Source organism: Salvelinus namaycush, chromosome 19, assembly GCF_016432855.1.
Source record: "Salvelinus namaycush isolate Seneca chromosome 19, SaNama_1.0, whole genome shotgun sequence".
Classification (NCBI taxonomy): domain Eukaryota; kingdom Metazoa; phylum Chordata; class Actinopteri; order Salmoniformes; family Salmonidae; genus Salvelinus; species Salvelinus namaycush.
This window is the reverse complement of record NC_052325.1, coordinates 35206324-35223375: the sequence shown is the minus strand read 5'-3', so window position 1 is coordinate 35223375 and position 17052 is coordinate 35206324. Positions and strand designations below refer to the sequence as shown.

Here is a 17052-nt window from a genome sequence, read left to right as displayed (position 1 = left end):
TGCACATTTAACATGTCTGTAGAAATTAGGTAAAACTGATTTAAGTTTCCCTGCATTAAAGTCCCCGGCCACTAGGAGCGCCGCCTCTGGATGAGCGTTTTCCTGTTTGCTTATGGCCGTATACAGCTCATTGAGTGCGGTCTTAGTGCCAGCATCGGTTTGTGGTGGTAAACAGACAGCTACGAAGACGATAGATGAAAACTCTCTTGGTAAATAGTGTGGTCTACAGCATATCATGAGATACTACTCTAACTCAGGCGAGCAAAACCTTGAGACTTCCTTAGATTTCGTGCACCAGCTGTTGTTTACAAACATACATAGACCACCACCCCTTGTCTTACCAGAGGCCACTGTTCTATCCTGCCGAAAAAGCTTAAAACCTCCCAGCTGTATGTTATTCATGTCGTCGTTCAGCCACGACTCGGTGAAACACAAGATATTACAGTTTTTAATGTCCTGTTGGTAGGATATACGTGCTCGTAGCTTGTCTATTTTATTATCCAACAATTGTACATTGGCTAATAGGACCGATGGTAAAGTTAGATTACCCACTCGTCGTTGAATCCTTACAAGGCACCCAGACCTTCGTCCCCGATATCTACGTCTCTTCCTTCTGCCAATGACAAGGATGAGGGCCTTGTAGGGCGTCTGAAGTAAATTCTTCCCGTCCGACTCGTTAAAGAAACAGTATTACCCCAGTACGGGGTGAGTAATTTCTGTCCTGATATTTAGAAGCTCTTTTCGGTCATAAGACACAGTGGTAGAAACATTATGTTCAAAATAAGTTACAAATAAAGTGAAAAAACACACACAATGGCACAATTGGATCGGGGATTGTAAAATGGCAGCCATCTCCTCCGGCGGCATTATATATACATGTTGCTTATGAGTGCAATTCACACTACTTTTGGATTATAAGTGGATTTTAAGGCTTGCATGAATGTCCTGTTTAATATAATGTTTGTGTCATCATCGCAAATCAACTGCATTGCACTTAAAAAACACTTCAACTTCAACCAGTAAAATGGCTATTTGGCTAGCTTTTGCTACAGCCTGTATCAATGAGTGTTAGCATTATAGCTAACCACTGCTGCATCCAAAATAGTTATTTTGCAAAGATCACAACCAAATACAATCTTAGTGACTGTTCAAGCAAGAATCAAAACAGCATTGTAAGTGAGAACCCCAAAAATGTATTTTATTTAGAATAAATAAAAGCCTAGATTTAAGTTATGTTGAACGGGCGCAGATGGCGATAGCTTTCTTACTGCCGCCAAGAGACGCTCGCATCTATGCGTGACGTCAGTGTGTCGTGTACTGAAAAATGGTCTATTGGAAAAAGCATTACTTTAAGGATCCAAACAGCTTTTGATTTACAATACCAGTTTCCTTTTGTAGTTGAAAAACTTCCTGTTAAACTGGCTGATTTCCACAAAAAATGCTTAATTGTTTGTCCCTTCTATACAAACAAATTTTCCCCTCATACGTATGTTATATGAAATAATCTTGTCATAAAATAGAAAAACAAGTCACTGTTTTTAGAACATTGGTTTAGGAAGGACATTTTACTTGTGGGCCAGCTGCTCAATGTTTGAGCTCCCTGTCTCACCAAAGGAAAATGAAATGATGTGTAAAGCAATACCAGATGGTGTTCTAACCCTTTAGAAACCAACTGTGGTCAATACAGATCCATCACTTGTAAATTCAACCATAGTAGTTAAGTGCCTCGATTACTGATAATTACTTTTCAACAAGCCAGTTCGTCAAATTTCTGCCCCGGTCAACTGTAGGTGCTGTTACTGTGAAGTGGAAACGTCTAGGAGCAACAACGGCTCAGCCGTGAAGTGGTAAGCCACACAAGCTCCCAGAACAAGACCGCTGAGTGCTGAAGCTCGTAGCGCATACAAATCGTCTGTCCTCGGTTGCAACACTCACCACCGAGTTCCAAACTGCCTCTGGAAGCAACGTCAGCACCAGAACTGTTCGCCGGGAGCTTCATGAAATGGGTTTCAATGGCCGAGCAGCCACACACAAGCCTAAGATCACAATGCACAATGCCAAAATTCAGCTGGAGTGGTGTAAAGCTCGCCGTCATTGGACTCTGGAGCAGTGGAAACGCGTTCTCTGGAGTGATGAATCGCGCTTCACCATCTGTCAGTTCGACAGACGAATCCGGGTTTGGCGGGTGCCAGCTGTTCCGGACGACTGTATGATCACGCTCTCCTTAGCCGATGTGAGCAAGACCTTTAAACAGGTCAACATTCACAAGGCTGCGGGGTCAGACGGATTACCAGGACGAGTACTCAGAGCATGCGTGTACCAACTAGCAAGTGTCTTCACTGACATTTTCAACCTCTCCCTGACCGAATCTGTAATACATACATGTTTCAAGCAGACCACCATAGTTCCTGTGCCCAAGAAAGTGAATGTAACCTGCCTAAATGACTACCACCTCGTAGCACTCACATCGGTATCCATGAAGTGCTTTGAAAGGCTGGTCTTGGCTCACATCAACACCATCATCCCGGAAACCCTAGACCCACTCCAATTCGCATACTGCACCAACAGATCCACAGATTACGCACTCCACACTGCCCTTTCCTAACTGGACAAAAGGAACACCTATGTAAGAATGCTGTTCATTGACTACAGCTCAGCGTTCAACACCATAGTGCCCACAAAGCTCATCACTAAGCTAAGTACCCTGGGACTAAACACCTCCCTCTGCAACTGGATCCTGGAATTCCTGACGGGCCGCCCCCAGTTAGTAAGGATAGGTAACAACACATCTGCCATGCTGATCCTCAACACAGAGGCCCCTCAGCGGTGCGTGCTTAGTCCCCTCCTGTACTCCCTGTTCACCCACGACTGCGTGGCCAAGCATGACTCCCAACAACATCATTAAGTTTGCTGATGACACAACAGTGGTAGGTCTGATCACCAACAACGATGAGACAGCCTATAGGGAGGATGTCAGAGACCTGGCCGTGTGGTGCCAGGACAACAACCTCTCCCTCAACGTGAGCAATACAAAGGAAAAGGAGGGCCGAACACACCCCCATTCACATCGATGGGGCTGTAGTGGAGCAGGTCGAGAGCTTCAAGTTCCTTGGTGTCCATATAACCAACAAACTATCATGGCTCAAACATACCAAGACAATCGTGAAGAGGGCACAACAACACCCTTTCCCCCTCAGGACACTGAAAAGATTTGGCATGAGTCCCCAGATCCTCAAAAAGTTCTACAGCTGCACCATCGAGAGCATCCTAAGCGGTTGCGTCACCGCATGGTATGGCAACTGCTTGGCATCTGACCGTAAGGTGCTACAGAGGGTTGTGCGTATGGCCCAGTACATCACTGGGGCCAAGCTTCCTGCCATCCAGGACCTATATACTAGGTGGTGTCAGAGGAAGGCCCAAAAAATTGTCAAAGACTCCAGTCACCCGCATCATAGACTGTTCTCTCTGCTACTGCACGTGTAACAGTATAACTTTAGTACGTCTCCTCGTCCCGACCTCGGGCGCGAACCAGGGACCCTCTGCACACATCAACAACTGACACCCACGAAGCGTCGTTACCCATCGCTCCACAAAAGCCGCGGCCCTTGCAGAGCAAGGTGCAACACTACTTCTAGGTTTCAGAGCAAGTGACGTAACTGATTGAAACGCTAGTAGCGCGTACCCGCTAACTAGCTAGCCATTTCACATCCGTTACACTCACCCCCCTTTCAACCTCCTCCTTTTCCGCAGCAACCAGTGATCCGGGTCAACAGCATCAATGTAACAGTATAACTTTAGTACGTCCCCTCGCCCCGACCTCGGGCGCGAACCAGGGACCCTCTGCACACATCAACAACTGAGGGAGAGAGGAGGAGGAGGGAGGGAGAGAGCATATCTCACTAGTGCAGGTCAGGAACAAAGAAAAAGAGAGACAATGAATCTAAGACTCTTATAAAAGCCTCTGAGTTGTTAGAATAAAAAAATGTGAGTTGTTGACCAATATGCTACTATAAAAGTGAAAGCGGGTACGATATATGTGATATATCTTACACATACTCTGGACAAAATTTGAGTTTGGACAAAATTTGAATTTGTCCAAACTCAAATTTTGTCCAGAGTATGTGTAAGATATATCACATCGGGGTCACCATTACTGTAGTGTCGAATTACAGGAAATTAACTTTAATATGCACATGTTTCTCTCCGCCGTCAAGAGGGGTGCCATAATTTGAGGGCCCACTTGTTGGGGGGGCCTCCCAACCAAATCTCCCCAAGAGGCTAGAGCCGGCCCTGCTCTGGAGCATCAGTTTCATATAAAGTGTTAACAAATGTTCTTGTGTAGAGATGACACACATCCACTGCTAATTAGGTCCGGGACGATACCAGTATACAAAACACGAAGCGGATTTAACTACTTTAGGAAAACAGACATAATGTTGGAAACAAATATCATTATGTTGTCATCTTGAGTAATGTTCATTTATTTCCCAAGCTATATCACACAATATGTTACATACAGCAGGTTTTTAAAGGACCAAAGAGTGAGATCTGCTTTGTGTTTTCATTTTTGCCATTGAAAATATATTGCGATACTGGTATTGTACCGGCCCTAATACTAATTTTCAATCTGTCACTGGCGCAGGCGGATGTCCCCACGTGCTTCAAGACCGCAACCATTGTACCAGTTCCGCAGCAGTCAACCGCATCAAGCCTGAATGACCTCCGACCTGTTGCACTCTCCCCCACGATCATGAAGTGCTTCGAAAGACTGGTTTTTGCCTACTTTAAGTCCGGTCTCCCTCCAACACTGGATCCCCACCAGTTTGCCTACCGACCGAACAGGTCTGCAGAGGATGCCATTTCACATCCGTTACACTCACCCCCCTTTCAACCTCCTCCTTTTCCGCAGCAACCAGTGATCCGGGTCACGGCACCAATGTAACAGTATAACTTTAGTACGTCCCCTCGCCCCGACCTCGGGCGCGAACCAGGGACCCTCTGCACACATCAACAACTGACACCCACGAAGCGTCGTTACCCATCGCTCCACAAAAGCCGCGGCCCTTGCAGAGCAAGGTGCAACACTACTTCTAGGTTTCAGAGCAAGTGACGTAACTGATTGAAACGCTAGTAGCGCGTACCCGCTAACTAGCTAGCCATTTCACATCCGTTACACACGACACATCCAAAAGGCTTCTTAACAGCTTCTACCCCCAAGTCATAAGACTGCTGAACAGTTAATCCAGGTGGCCATTTGACCCCCCCACCACCCTTTGTTTTTACACTACTGCTACTCGCTGTTTATCTATGCATAGTCACTTTACCCCTACCTACATGTACAAATTACCTCGACTAACATGTACCTCCACACATTGACTCAGTACCGGTACCCCCTGTATATAGCATCGTTATTATTATTTTATTTTGTTACTTTAGTTTATTTAGAAAATATTTTCCTAACTCTATTTCTTGACCTGCATTGTTGGTTAAGGGCTTGTAAGTAAGTATTTCATGGTAAGGTCGACTACACCTGTTGTATTCGGCACATATGACAAATAAAATTTGGTTTGAAATGGGTCAAATATTGCACCCTTAGTAAAAAAAGAAAATGTTGGGGCCTTTAGTGACTGGAAGCACTATACAGTGTGTAATCTTCATATAGGGCTAACCCTCATGAATGGGAATGCAAAAACATATATATTTTTGCTGACATGTAATCACAGATATTGGACTTTTAGACGGTCCCTAAACCATTTAAGTGCTAGAAATAAGCATATTGCCTAATTTTCGGCTCTGTTAAGGGAGGAGTTAGACCATCGATAAAAACAAAGGGTGTACCTTGCTCTCTTCCATCATCTGATCCTACACTAGATACAGTGCATTCAGAAAGTATTCAGACCCCTTCCCTTTTTCCACATGTTGTTACTTTACAGCCTTATTTTAAAATGTTTTAAATATTTTTTTCCCGAATCAATTTACACACAATACCTTATAATGACGAAGTGAATAGGTTCTTCGAAATGTTTGCAAATGTATTACAAATAAAAACAGAATTACCTTATTTACTGAAGTATTCAGACCCTTCGCAATAAGACTCGAAATTGAGCTCAGGTGCATCCTGTTTCAATTAATCATCCTTGAGATGTTTCTTCAACTGGATTGGAGTCCACCTGTGGTAAATTCAATTGATTGGACATGATTTGGAAAGGCACACACCTGTCTATATAAGGTCCCACAGTTGACAGTGAAAGTCAGAGCTAAAACCGAGCCATGAGTTCGAAGTAATTGTCAGTAGATCGCCGAGACAGGATCGTGTTGAGGCACAGACCTGGGGAAGGGTACCAAAATATTTCTGCAGCATTGAAAGTCCCCAAGAACACAGTGGCCTCCATCATTCATCATTCTTACTGCACACATTATGTTAATTGCTGAAAAGCTTTAAGAGAAAATATAAGTCATATTTTCAGGGTCAAAATCAGGTGCAATATTTGACTAATTATTGATGGCAATAAATGCTATTAAAAATAGGGTTTTATAAATCCTTGTGGATTAGTAGAATATTGAAATAAAAGACAGGCATACTTCTTATTTGTTCAATTCTGAAAACAAACGTACTTAGTCATAATATATCAACAAATCAGCTAATTCAATTGCCAGGGTTAGAGCTTCCAATCCCGTTCTATTCATTCATATTTCTATGGTAGGGACGTCTCAAGGATTCGTGATAGCACCCACCAGCACAGAAGCAAAGACAGTACAGTATGAAGATAATTAGAAACTGCTTCTCCAATATACATCCTCGATTACGCTTGTGGGCGATGCCATGGCGACATTGGCGAGCTAAACTCATGCTCAGAAACACATAATCGGGTCTAACGGTCGAATCTAGTTTGTTCCTTTAGATTTCGATAAAATTAACCAAGGACGAAATGTTAACTTCTCTCATTTACTAATCAAATCCCGACCTGGTCTGCTTCACAAGCGTTTCCGGAAGTTTTGTGATGTTGCACCTCTGGGTTTAGAAACTCTGTGACAGATGTGCGAAAGAATTTGTCGCATCTTATTTACGTCATCAAAGACCAACATGTACACTCCTTTGAATTATGAACTAAGCTTTGTTGCTTTAAAATAACAAGGGAGAAACCTATTGCCTGAATACAGATTTACATAACTCATGTCAAGATGAGTTGAAAAACTGTTTCATGTGTTATGCAGCTGGACCTGAATACAGAAGCAGTATGAAAACAAAAGGAAGTGCGGAAAACAAACTTGAGAGTTTCCATCAACTGTGCATTATAAATGTTCATATTATGTTGAAGGTTATATAAAAACTGTTGCACACTGTTACACTGATAGAACAATGGGTTAGTTATAAAAAAATACTTGCTGTTATCTTTGCCACAAGCACTTTCATTGCACTGATGTGTCCCAGACTGGAGGAGGGGGCGTGTACTGTCACTGGTTGAGCTTCTGTTACGTAAGCCGCTTGATGCTGTGACCACCGGGCAGGAGCTTCAAGATTTGCCCTTCCAGACCTATTGGTAGATATCCTATTTTAATTCTAACTTCATAGCTAGGCTATAGAAATATAGTAAATATCCACCATTGGTGTAACCTTAGTTTGAGGATGCTTCCTGACTATAGAAGCCATTGAACTTTACTAAAGTTGGTAAAACTTTCACTGAACTTATGGCAACGGCATATTGACCCTGATCTCACGTTCGTAAAGAAGAATTAAACTACAAACAGGCAATCGCATAAATGATCAATCATGTAATCGTTCTATATTGCAGACGTGTAATAAGTATTGTTGTGCACTGCTTCAATGCACACGTTTGATATTTGTTAATTGTTGTGTCGCAAAATGAACTAACTTCCCTAACAATGATCACATGCATTCTGTTATAAAGTGTTGATAAAAACAATTATGGAATATATATATATTTGTTTTGTTATTAAAACACAGAGGCAGACTGTGGGCCCAAGATAAAGCAGTGTTTCCATAGGAAGGATTTTAAAGCGCAAAGATGGCGGCTTCCTTGCTGAGGATAGGGCGACTTGGCTCTCTCAAGGTAATGAAATGTCATGCACATAACCACAGTATTATTTAAAGTTTTAACACACCATTGTTTTCGAAAAGACACCTATAATAACCTGCTCCTTTGTTTTTCCATTTGTGCTGAGAAAAACATGAGTTGTGCGCTTGATTGGATTTTAGAAACATGGAAAGCGCTAGCAAACGTTAGATAACTTACCTATCCAGCTAGCGTTAGCTGTATACTTTTCATATCAAGTGCACACGTGGTTAATTTAGAATGAGAAAATATTGAGTGAGTAAATAAGTTGTCAACGTATATAGCTATATCAGCTATTTATTTAAGATTGTGACCGCTCGCTAACTTTCTATACGTAAACGTTGGTGTTAGCTAGCTAGATGGCTGGGCGGTGGGGCCTACTCGCCATGGCACGAAGCTAGTATGAGTACACTTAGCTAGTCTTCTGCTATAGCTAACATCTCTGCACTTAAATGTAATAGCAACCAACTCAACATTGAACGTTAACAAACTGCAAATCTCAAGTTTTGTCTGACGATTATTAGTTTGTTGCAGTCATGTGAATTATCACTAATTCGTGTGTACTTTGATCAGTGCGTGCAGGCGGAGAGCTGGAACTCTTTGAGAGCTCCTGCAGCTGTTGCCCTATGCACGAATGCTGGTGGTCCCAAGAAGCCCAAGAAGAGCAGTTCAGAGAGTAAGTACAATTATTTGTAGTGTATGATACTTGAGCAGATTAGTGACGTGGAGTTCACGAACGATTGGTTCTTTTTGAACAATTCTTTTGACGTACTCGAGAGTCATGATTAGTTGTGCATTTAAGCATTTCGTGACACTCGAAATAACATCTGCTAACCATGTGTATGTGACCAATAAGATTTGATGATTTGAGTGACTGGTTCATTTAAGTTGTTTGTTTGACCTGCTGACAGCAGGGTTGGTATATGCTCCTGCGGCGCTAGAGTCCAATCAAATTGTATTTTGTTAAATGCTAAGTAAACAACAAGTGTAGACTAACAGCCGATGTGCTGGGGTACGAGGTTGAGGTAGATGCAGTGCCTAGGGAAAGTTTTTCCACATTTTGTTACTGTACAGCCTTATTCTAAAATGAGTCCACCTGTGGTAAATTTAAATTGATTGGACATGATTTGGAAAGGCATGTAAGAGCAAAAACCAGGCCATGAGGTCGAAAGAATTGTCCATAGAGCTCCGAGACAGGATTGTGTCGAGGCACAGATCTGGGGGAAGGGTACCAAAAAATGTATGCAGCATTGAAAGCCCTCAAGGACACAGTGGATCATTCTTAAATGGAAGAAGTTTGGAACCACCAAGACTCTTCCTAGAGCTGGCAGCCCGGCCAAATTGCGCGATCTGGGGAGAAGGGCCTTGGTCAGGGAGGTGACTAAGAACCCGATGGTCACTCTGACAGAGCTCTTGAATTCATCTGTGGAGATGGGAGAACCTTCCAGAAGGACAACCAACTCTGCAGCACTCCACCAATCAGGCCTTTATGGTAGAGTGTCCAGACGGAAGCCGCCACTCAGTAAAAGGCACATGACAGCCTACTTTGAGTTTGCCAAAAGGCACCTTAAGGACTCTCAGACCATGAGAAACAAGATTCTCTGGTCTGATGAAACCATGATTGAACTCTTTTGCCTGAATGCCAAGCGTCACATCTGGAGGAAACCTGGCACCATCCCTACGGTGAAGCATGGTGGTGGCAGCATCATGCTGTGGAAATCCTGTTCCAGAGCGCTCAGGTCCTCAGACTGGGGCAAAGGTTCACCTTCCAACAGGACAATGACCCTAAGCACACAGCAAAGACAACACAGGAGTGGCTTCGAATGGCCCAGACTTGAACCTGACTCGAACATCTCTGGAAAACCTGAAAATAGCTGTGCAGCGACGCTCCCCATCCAACCTGACAGAGCTTGAGAGGATCTGCAGAGAAGAATGGGAGAAACTTCCCAAATACAGTTTTGCCAAGCTTGTAGTGTCACACTCGAGGCTGTAATCGCTGCCAAAGGTGCTTCAACAAAGTACTGAGTAAAGGGTCTGAATACTTATGTAAATGTATTTCAGTTAATTTTTTATAAATTAGAAAAAATGTCTAAACCTGTTTTTGCTTTGTCATTATGGGGTATTGGTGAGGGGGGGGGACTATTTAATCCATTTTAGAATTAGGCTGTAACGTACCAAAGTGGAAAAAATCAAAGTGTCTGACTACTTTCCAAAGGCACTGTATATACAGTACCAGTTAAAGTTTGGACACACCTACTCATTCAAGGGTTTTTATTTTATTTTTACTATTTTGTACATTGTAGAATAATAGTGAAGACATCAACTCTGTAATAACACATGGAATGATGTAGTAACCAAAAAAGTGTTAAACAAATCAAAATATATTTTAGATTTTTTAAAGTAGCCACCCTTTGCCTTGACAGCTTTGCACACTCTTGGCATTCTCTCAACCAGCTTCGCCTGGAATGCTTTTCCAACATTCTTGAAGGAGTTCCCACATATGCTGAGCACTTGTTGACTGCTTTTCCTTCACTCTGCGGTTCAACTCATCCCAAACCATCTCAATTGGGTTGAGGTCGGGTGATTGTGGAGGCCAGGTCATCTGATGCAGCACTCAATCACTCTCCTTCTCGGTCAAATAGCCCTTACACAGCCTGGAGGTGTGTTTTGCATCATTGTCCTGTTGAAAAATAAATTATTTTCCCACTAAGCGCAAACCAGATGGGATGGCCTATCGCTGCAGAATGCTTCATAACTATGAAATAACATATATGGAATCATGCAGTAACCAAGGAAGTGTTTTTCTTAATTTTTGGGGGGGTTAAGTCTTTTGTATACCACCCCTACCTTGTCACAACACAACTGATTGGCTCAAATACATTAAGGAAAGAAATTCCACAAATTAACTTATAACAAGGCTGGTTGAGAGAATGCCAAGATTGTGCAAAGCTGTCATCAAGGCAAAGGGTGGCTACTAAACAAATCAAAATATATTTTATAATATTTTTGGGGGGTTACTACATGATTCCATGTGTTATTTCATAGTTTTGATGTCTTTACTATTATTCTACCATGTAGAAAAATACATTTCTAAGGTTGCTGCGTTCTAAGTTGGTGGTCATTTTATATATTGCATTGATGGTATCGCATTTCTATAACTAAATAGTTCGCTTGGTTGCAAATATAAGACTACATAATGGCAGTTTATCGGACAGAGGTCTCTCTTGAGCTATCACCAGCTTTCTACTTCCTTAGGTACGGATAACGTGGTTGGCAGAGTTAGTACCATGGATAGTACATGGATTTTGATTGGTTTACGGTTAAGTTCTTGGCTGTGTTTGCCTGTCCAGCTAGCAAACAAAAAAGCAATTGTTTTGCAAGAATTGACATTACCAACAAATGGAAATATGTTCAGAATAAATAGACACGATATGCAAAAACCAGCTCCTCCCTCGACAGATCGATCATCTCGAAAGCTAAAGCACATAGCTTGCTTCGATCCACCGCCTAAACGTTGAAGTTTGACTTCATGCATCTCTGTTTTCACAATGCCTGGCTGTTGCCTCGACAGAATTTTGCTATGCGGATTTCATCACTGCTAGCTTGAGTTAGGTGTTTTATTTTTTTAATGCACATGACTGTGGCAATAATCAGAGGCTTTGTCCATGGTAATCTTGTAAACAATTCATTTAGACCCTACGTTTATTTGAAATGGGTGTTTATTTGCTGAAATATGTCCCCATGCTCTGAGTTTAAAAAAAGAAGTTATGATACTTTGTTTTTAAGCACACTTTTACAAGTCTGTCACAAGTGACCGCTCCAATAAGCCCCCTATGGTGAGCAACATTTGAATGAGAGGCTTGTAGAATCATGACTCAAGTTTAGTTCATTGTTCGCCAGTAGGGTGTCCTGCGTGCTCTGGGCATTAACGGACTCGAATGAATGAAATTAGTCTAAATATTTGTTATTTTGACTGAACGAGACAAAGATCAGAGTCACTAAAATGAGCCCAACTTCCCATCACTAGAGCAGATGTCAATTCTTGAGCATAGTGAGTGCGCTCATTGTGTTCAAAGTATAATTAGGCAAATAGACTGACTAACTCCGTAAACTGACCCTTTTAGCATTGTTTTGTTGGATATTTTACGAAGGCATCAAATACTTGGCACACCATGACAAAGTGAGAGACTAGGCTGTGAACCATCCAGAGATTTCATTTAGCTGTAATAAAAGGGCCCAGTTCGGCATTAATCTGTTGCTCCAGGAAGAAGAGGATGAAGACACCCAGTGATGGCAAGACTGAATAAACACCCCAATCTAGCTGATTTAAACACCTCACTTGTGACATGACCACCCCATTTGTCCCAGAAGATTTCTATTTGTAGTGAGACTTTTAAATATTAAGTATTGTGGAACATTTCCATAACTAATCAAGAACACTCCATAATCCTGCCTTTACTGAAGATTGACCAGCACTGTCATTATGAAGTTGCATAGAAGAAAGGTTTGCCACATAGAGAATACATTTTAAATAATAATTAATAGGCCTATAAATCTGTTATTTTTCAAATACTTGTATCCTTAAGTTGAGTTGTCAACGAAAGTTAGTTTTATCTATTGGCCAATTTTTGTTTAGTGGCACATAAGCACTTCAATTATGAAACTATACTTTGATTCACATTTTGGGTTTTTAATATGGCCCTCCCACAGGAGGCTGGTGAGAGGTGGACAGTTCATAATGATGTCTGGAATGGAGTGAATGGATTAGTATCAAACTGTGTTTTTATACCGTTAAGTGTGCTCATTCCAGCCATTACTATGAGCTGTCCTCCCCAATTAATGTGCCACCAGAAGTCCATTTTAATATTACAACAACACTTTTTGTACCCTTGCTTGAAATTTGGCACTTGTCTAGTCACCATATGTGTCTTGCAAAGGGACATTCTTGAATAGTCTGGGGGTAGCCATGTTGTGCTGGGTAAGTTTCGTCCACATTTTTATGGAAAAGTTGAGGCATGTTGGTGTCCAAGCCTTTTAGACTACATAGAGTATGAACAGAAGTAAATAAATCCTTTGTTTTCCCCCCTCCTCCGTCCTAGAAAAGTCCCAGGGCAAAACATACTTCGATATAGAGAAGCTTGTCCCACACAGAACATATGTGGAATTTCCCAAGAAAGACGTGACACCAGCAGCTGCTGCCGCAGCAGAACTTGCTACCACCCCCAAACCTTTTGAAGCAGTTGCCGTAGAGCCAGTTGTCGCCGCCGCTGAAGCTGTAGCAGCTCCCGTTGCAGTCGAAGCCACACCTGTCGTCGAAACCGTTGCTCCCTCAGGTGAAGCAGTTGCTGAAGCCGCTGCCCCTACTCCAGCCGCTGCCCCCGTTGTTGAAGCCATTGCAGTTGAAGCCATTGCAGTTGAAGCCATTGCAGTTGAAGCCGCTCCCGTTGTTGCTGCTGAAGCTGCCCCCGTTGTTGAAGCCATTGCAGTTGAAGCCATTGCAGTTGAAGCCGCTCCCGTTGTTGCTGCTGAAGCTGCCCCCGCTGTTGAAGCCATTGCAGTTGAAGCCATTGCAGCTGAAGCCGCCCCCGTTGTTGCAGCTGAAGCCATGGCAGTTGAAGCCACCCCTGCCTTTGAAGCTGCTGCTCCTGCTTCAGCCGAAGCTGCCACACCCTCTGTTGAAACTGCCACTGAAGACTCACCTTCTGTCGAAGCCGTTGCACCAGCAGATGAAGCCCCAGTAGAGGTTGCCCCTGCAGAAGCTGCCCCTGTTGAAGCTCCGGCTGAAGCCCATGTTGAAGCCGTAGCAGAGGCTCCAGTAGAAGCTGACCCAGTTGAAGCTGCTGCAGAAGATGTGGCTGAAGCTGCCCCCGCTGAAGCTGCAGCCGAAGCCCCTGTTGTAGCTGAGCTTGTGGCTGAAGCTGCTGCAGAGGTTGTAGCTGGAGCTGCCCCCGTTGACGCTGCCACTGAGGAGCTGGTAGACACCGCCCCTGTAGTGGCGGAGGCTGCAGGAGAGGAGCTGATTGCAGAGGCCCCGGCTGATGCAGTACCGATTGAGGCTTCTGAGGGTATACACCCCCCCCCCTCCCCCCGTCTAAACCCTTCTCTCCTCTCTGTGGATCCTACAGTCTACCAACAGTCATATTTGTATTCCCATTTGATGTTAATATATTATAACTGTAAGGATAACTTGTAAAGATACCCAAAATCACAAAAGCGCTTTTTGTTCTTGCATTGGGCAGCTTATTGGCCTACCTTTTTTAGTGGGCTTATTTACTCCATAATCTATTTTGCTATTTATCCCTTAACTACCACATTTCTACATTGCAGCCATGTAGACTCAAGCCACACAACCCCATTCTCCTCTGTGTATTTGTGGTCCTTCTGGGATTGTGTGCATTAACTTGTAACCATGCTGCTTTGACCACCTTGATGCATGCATCTGGGTGCATCATCATTTTCTCATGGGTTCATCTGTGATGGCCTGCACTGATCTGCTTGGCTCAGTGTCTTTCTGCACTTTATTTTGCCATGTTTTTCCAGCACTCACTAATTCTGAACTGCCCTCATCTTTGTTTCTCAGCCTTTCCTTTCTATTTTCACTTGATCATTGTGATGTCATTTACCTGCCAATTAATTTATTTGCACAACTCCTCATATCCTCCTCCTCTATTCCCTTCACCAAATATTGTTACAAAGACTTGATTCTCAATGCCCCTAATTTTGTTTTTTTATCATTAAAACTACTGTTTGGTGTGTTTATGTTAAAGATTATTTGTACGGTTAATGCTAAAGTTACTGTGTACTGTCAAAAGTAATGTTATGGTCATACTAGCCAACCAGGGTTTTGGCCTGTCTGTTGCCTCTGGGCAGCTACTGACGGATTACATTGTGAAATGGGGTCTGATTTCCTACTCTTCCCTTGTCGCACTTGTTTTACCCAGGAGGTGCATGATATCAGTTATCTGTAATTGATCCCCTCACTTCTGTATTTGTTTGGTGCTGTATGAGATTACTTTGGAAATGTCAAATTTCCATCCACTTTGTGGTCAATGCACTCGGTGAGTTTGAGTTTGCACCTTGGTTGCTGTGTGTGGAATTAAACATGAGTAGGGGAAGAGGTTGTCAATTATTACCTTATTTTTTAAATGTACATGAATTGGTTATGCAGGGATATAAATTGCACATCTCAATCTCAAATATAGATCCAGTGTCTGCCAAGTGATGCTATGAACTTGTGATGCCTAGCATGACACAGAACTTATTTAACCTGTTACCTGACCTTTCACACTCAATCCTTTCCTCTCTTACCCCTGTAGATGCCATACTGTCTACCACTCCCAGGTGCTGTTTTTGTGCATGAGGGTTTAGGTCACAGATGTGATTAGTTTTATTTTATTATGTGGTTTAAGCCAAAGGGGCATGGTCAGAGTTGGAATTTCTGTGAATGAATGGAAAATAATTTTATTTTCTTGGACTCTCAGCTCAACTGGACCCCATCCAGAAGCTATTCCTGCATTCGATCCGCGAGTATTCCTCAAAGAGCGCGTAAGTGACAGATGATTTTGTTTTGTGGCTAGCGCTTCGGTTTTGCTTACAATCACACCCTTTGTCATCAAGCTGACGTTTAGGCCTATTTTTCTCTCTCAGGGCTAGTGGTGGTTTGGTAGATGCAGGCCCTGCATATGAGAAGAACTTGGCAGAAGAGCTGACTAAACTCCAGAGGCTGTATGGCGGTGGTGACCTCACAGCTTTCCCAGAGTTCAAGTTCCCAGGTTAGTAGTTTTATAAAGGTCATGAACCTTTTTTTAAAATGCGTTACATAGAATTCTCATCTCACACCCTTTCTCTCCTTCTTCAGAGCCCAAGTTGGAGGAAGTTGCTCCCAAGTAAACATCACCAGTCAACTTTTCTGTTGTCTTTTCCTGTCAATCTGTTCTTTGAAGCGGACATCTAGTAATAAATTACGTAGGCTACTATAGCAAATCAAGGCTAAAATAATCATTCATTTTGTTTGTGGGGTATAGAGCTGTTTCCGTATATCTAGAGATTCTCTTGCAAATTAGTCTGTATTAGACGCACGTGTTGGAGGACAAGCTGATGCTGCGCTTTGAGCTGTGAAATATGCTTTTGCATAGGATGAAGATCTAGAAATGTTTAAGTTGGATAAGGGGAAAAATAAACTGATCCATATTGTTTTACTTTTGTCTCCGTTGCATGTTTCATCTGAAAGTGGATCAATATGTTGTACGTCATCATTGTACATCACATGCAATGCTTAAGTCAAGAGACTACCCATACACAATCAGTGGCCAGTTTATTAGTGACACCCATCTAGTACTGGGTTGGAACCCCCTTTACCCCCAGACGGCCTGAATTATTTGGGGCATGGGAACGTTGCTCAATTGGGATCATGGGATCTAACGTGTGCCAGGAACTTTTCCCACACCACTGCCAACAGCTTGTACTGTTGACACCAGACAGGATGGGTAATGGACTCATGCTGCTTATGCCAAATCCTGACTCTGCCATCAGCATGACACAACAGGAACTGGGATATGTTGCACCAGGCAACGTTTTTACACTCCTAATTGTCCAGTGTTGGTGATAGCGTGCCCATTGGCGACGCTTCTTGTTTTTAGCTGATAAGTGTAGAACCCGGTGTGGCAGTCTGCTGAAATAGCCCATCCGTGACAAGGACTGACGAGTTGTGCGTTCCGAGATTCCGTTCTGCACACCACTGTTGTACTACGCTGTTATTTGCCTGTTTGTCCCGCCTGTTAGCTTGCATGATTCTCTCAATGAGCTGCCGTTACCTGGATGTTATTTGTCGCACCGTTCTCGGTAAACCCAGACACTGTCGTGCATGAAAAGCTCAAGATGCCTGCTGTTTCCGAGATGGCGCCAATGATCATACCACGCTCAGTCACTTAGGTCACTCGTTTTGCCCATTCTAGCGTTCAATCGAACAGTAACTGTC

The 17052-nt window shown here is 43.0% G+C and overlaps 2 protein-coding genes across 2 annotated transcripts; both read left to right on the top strand.

Annotated features, from left to right (window-relative positions):
• Nucleotides 1-7431: 7431 nt before the first annotated feature.
• Nucleotides 7432-16273, top strand: LOC120064364 (ATP synthase-coupling factor 6, mitochondrial-like). The gene is made up of 6 exons (XM_039014895.1): nt 7432-7541; nt 7967-8072; nt 8649-8751; nt 15557-15620; nt 15723-15847; nt 15934-16273. The coding sequence occupies exons 2-6, from the start codon at nt 8028-8030 to the stop codon at nt 15963-15965; spliced, it is 369 nt and encodes a 122-aa protein (XP_038870823.1). The 5' UTR covers nt 7432-7541; nt 7967-8027; the 3' UTR covers nt 15966-16273.
• On the top strand, nt 11094-15550 carry LOC120064363 (fibrous sheath CABYR-binding protein-like). The gene has a single exon (XM_039014894.1). The coding sequence runs from the start codon at nt 13681-13683 to the stop codon at nt 14266-14268; it is 588 nt and encodes a 195-aa protein (XP_038870822.1). The 5' UTR covers nt 11094-13680; the 3' UTR covers nt 14269-15550.
• Nucleotides 16274-17052: the final 779 nt, after the last annotated feature.

Coding starts and splice junctions, on each gene's coding strand:
- LOC120064364 (XM_039014895.1), top strand. CDS start 8,028: ATGGCGGCTTCCTTGCTGAGGATAGGGCGACTTGGCTCTCTCAAG. Junction 8,073..8,648: donor GGCGACTTGGCTCTCTCAAG/GTAATGAAATGT, acceptor TACTTTGATCAG/TGCGTGCAGGCGGAGAGCTG. Junction 15,621..15,722: donor GAGTATTCCTCAAAGAGCGC/GTAAGTGACAGA, acceptor TTTCTCTCTCAG/GGCTAGTGGTGGTTTGGTAG.
- LOC120064363 (XM_039014894.1), top strand. CDS start 13,681: ATGGCAGTTGAAGCCACCCCTGCCTTTGAAGCTGCTGCTCCTGCTTCA.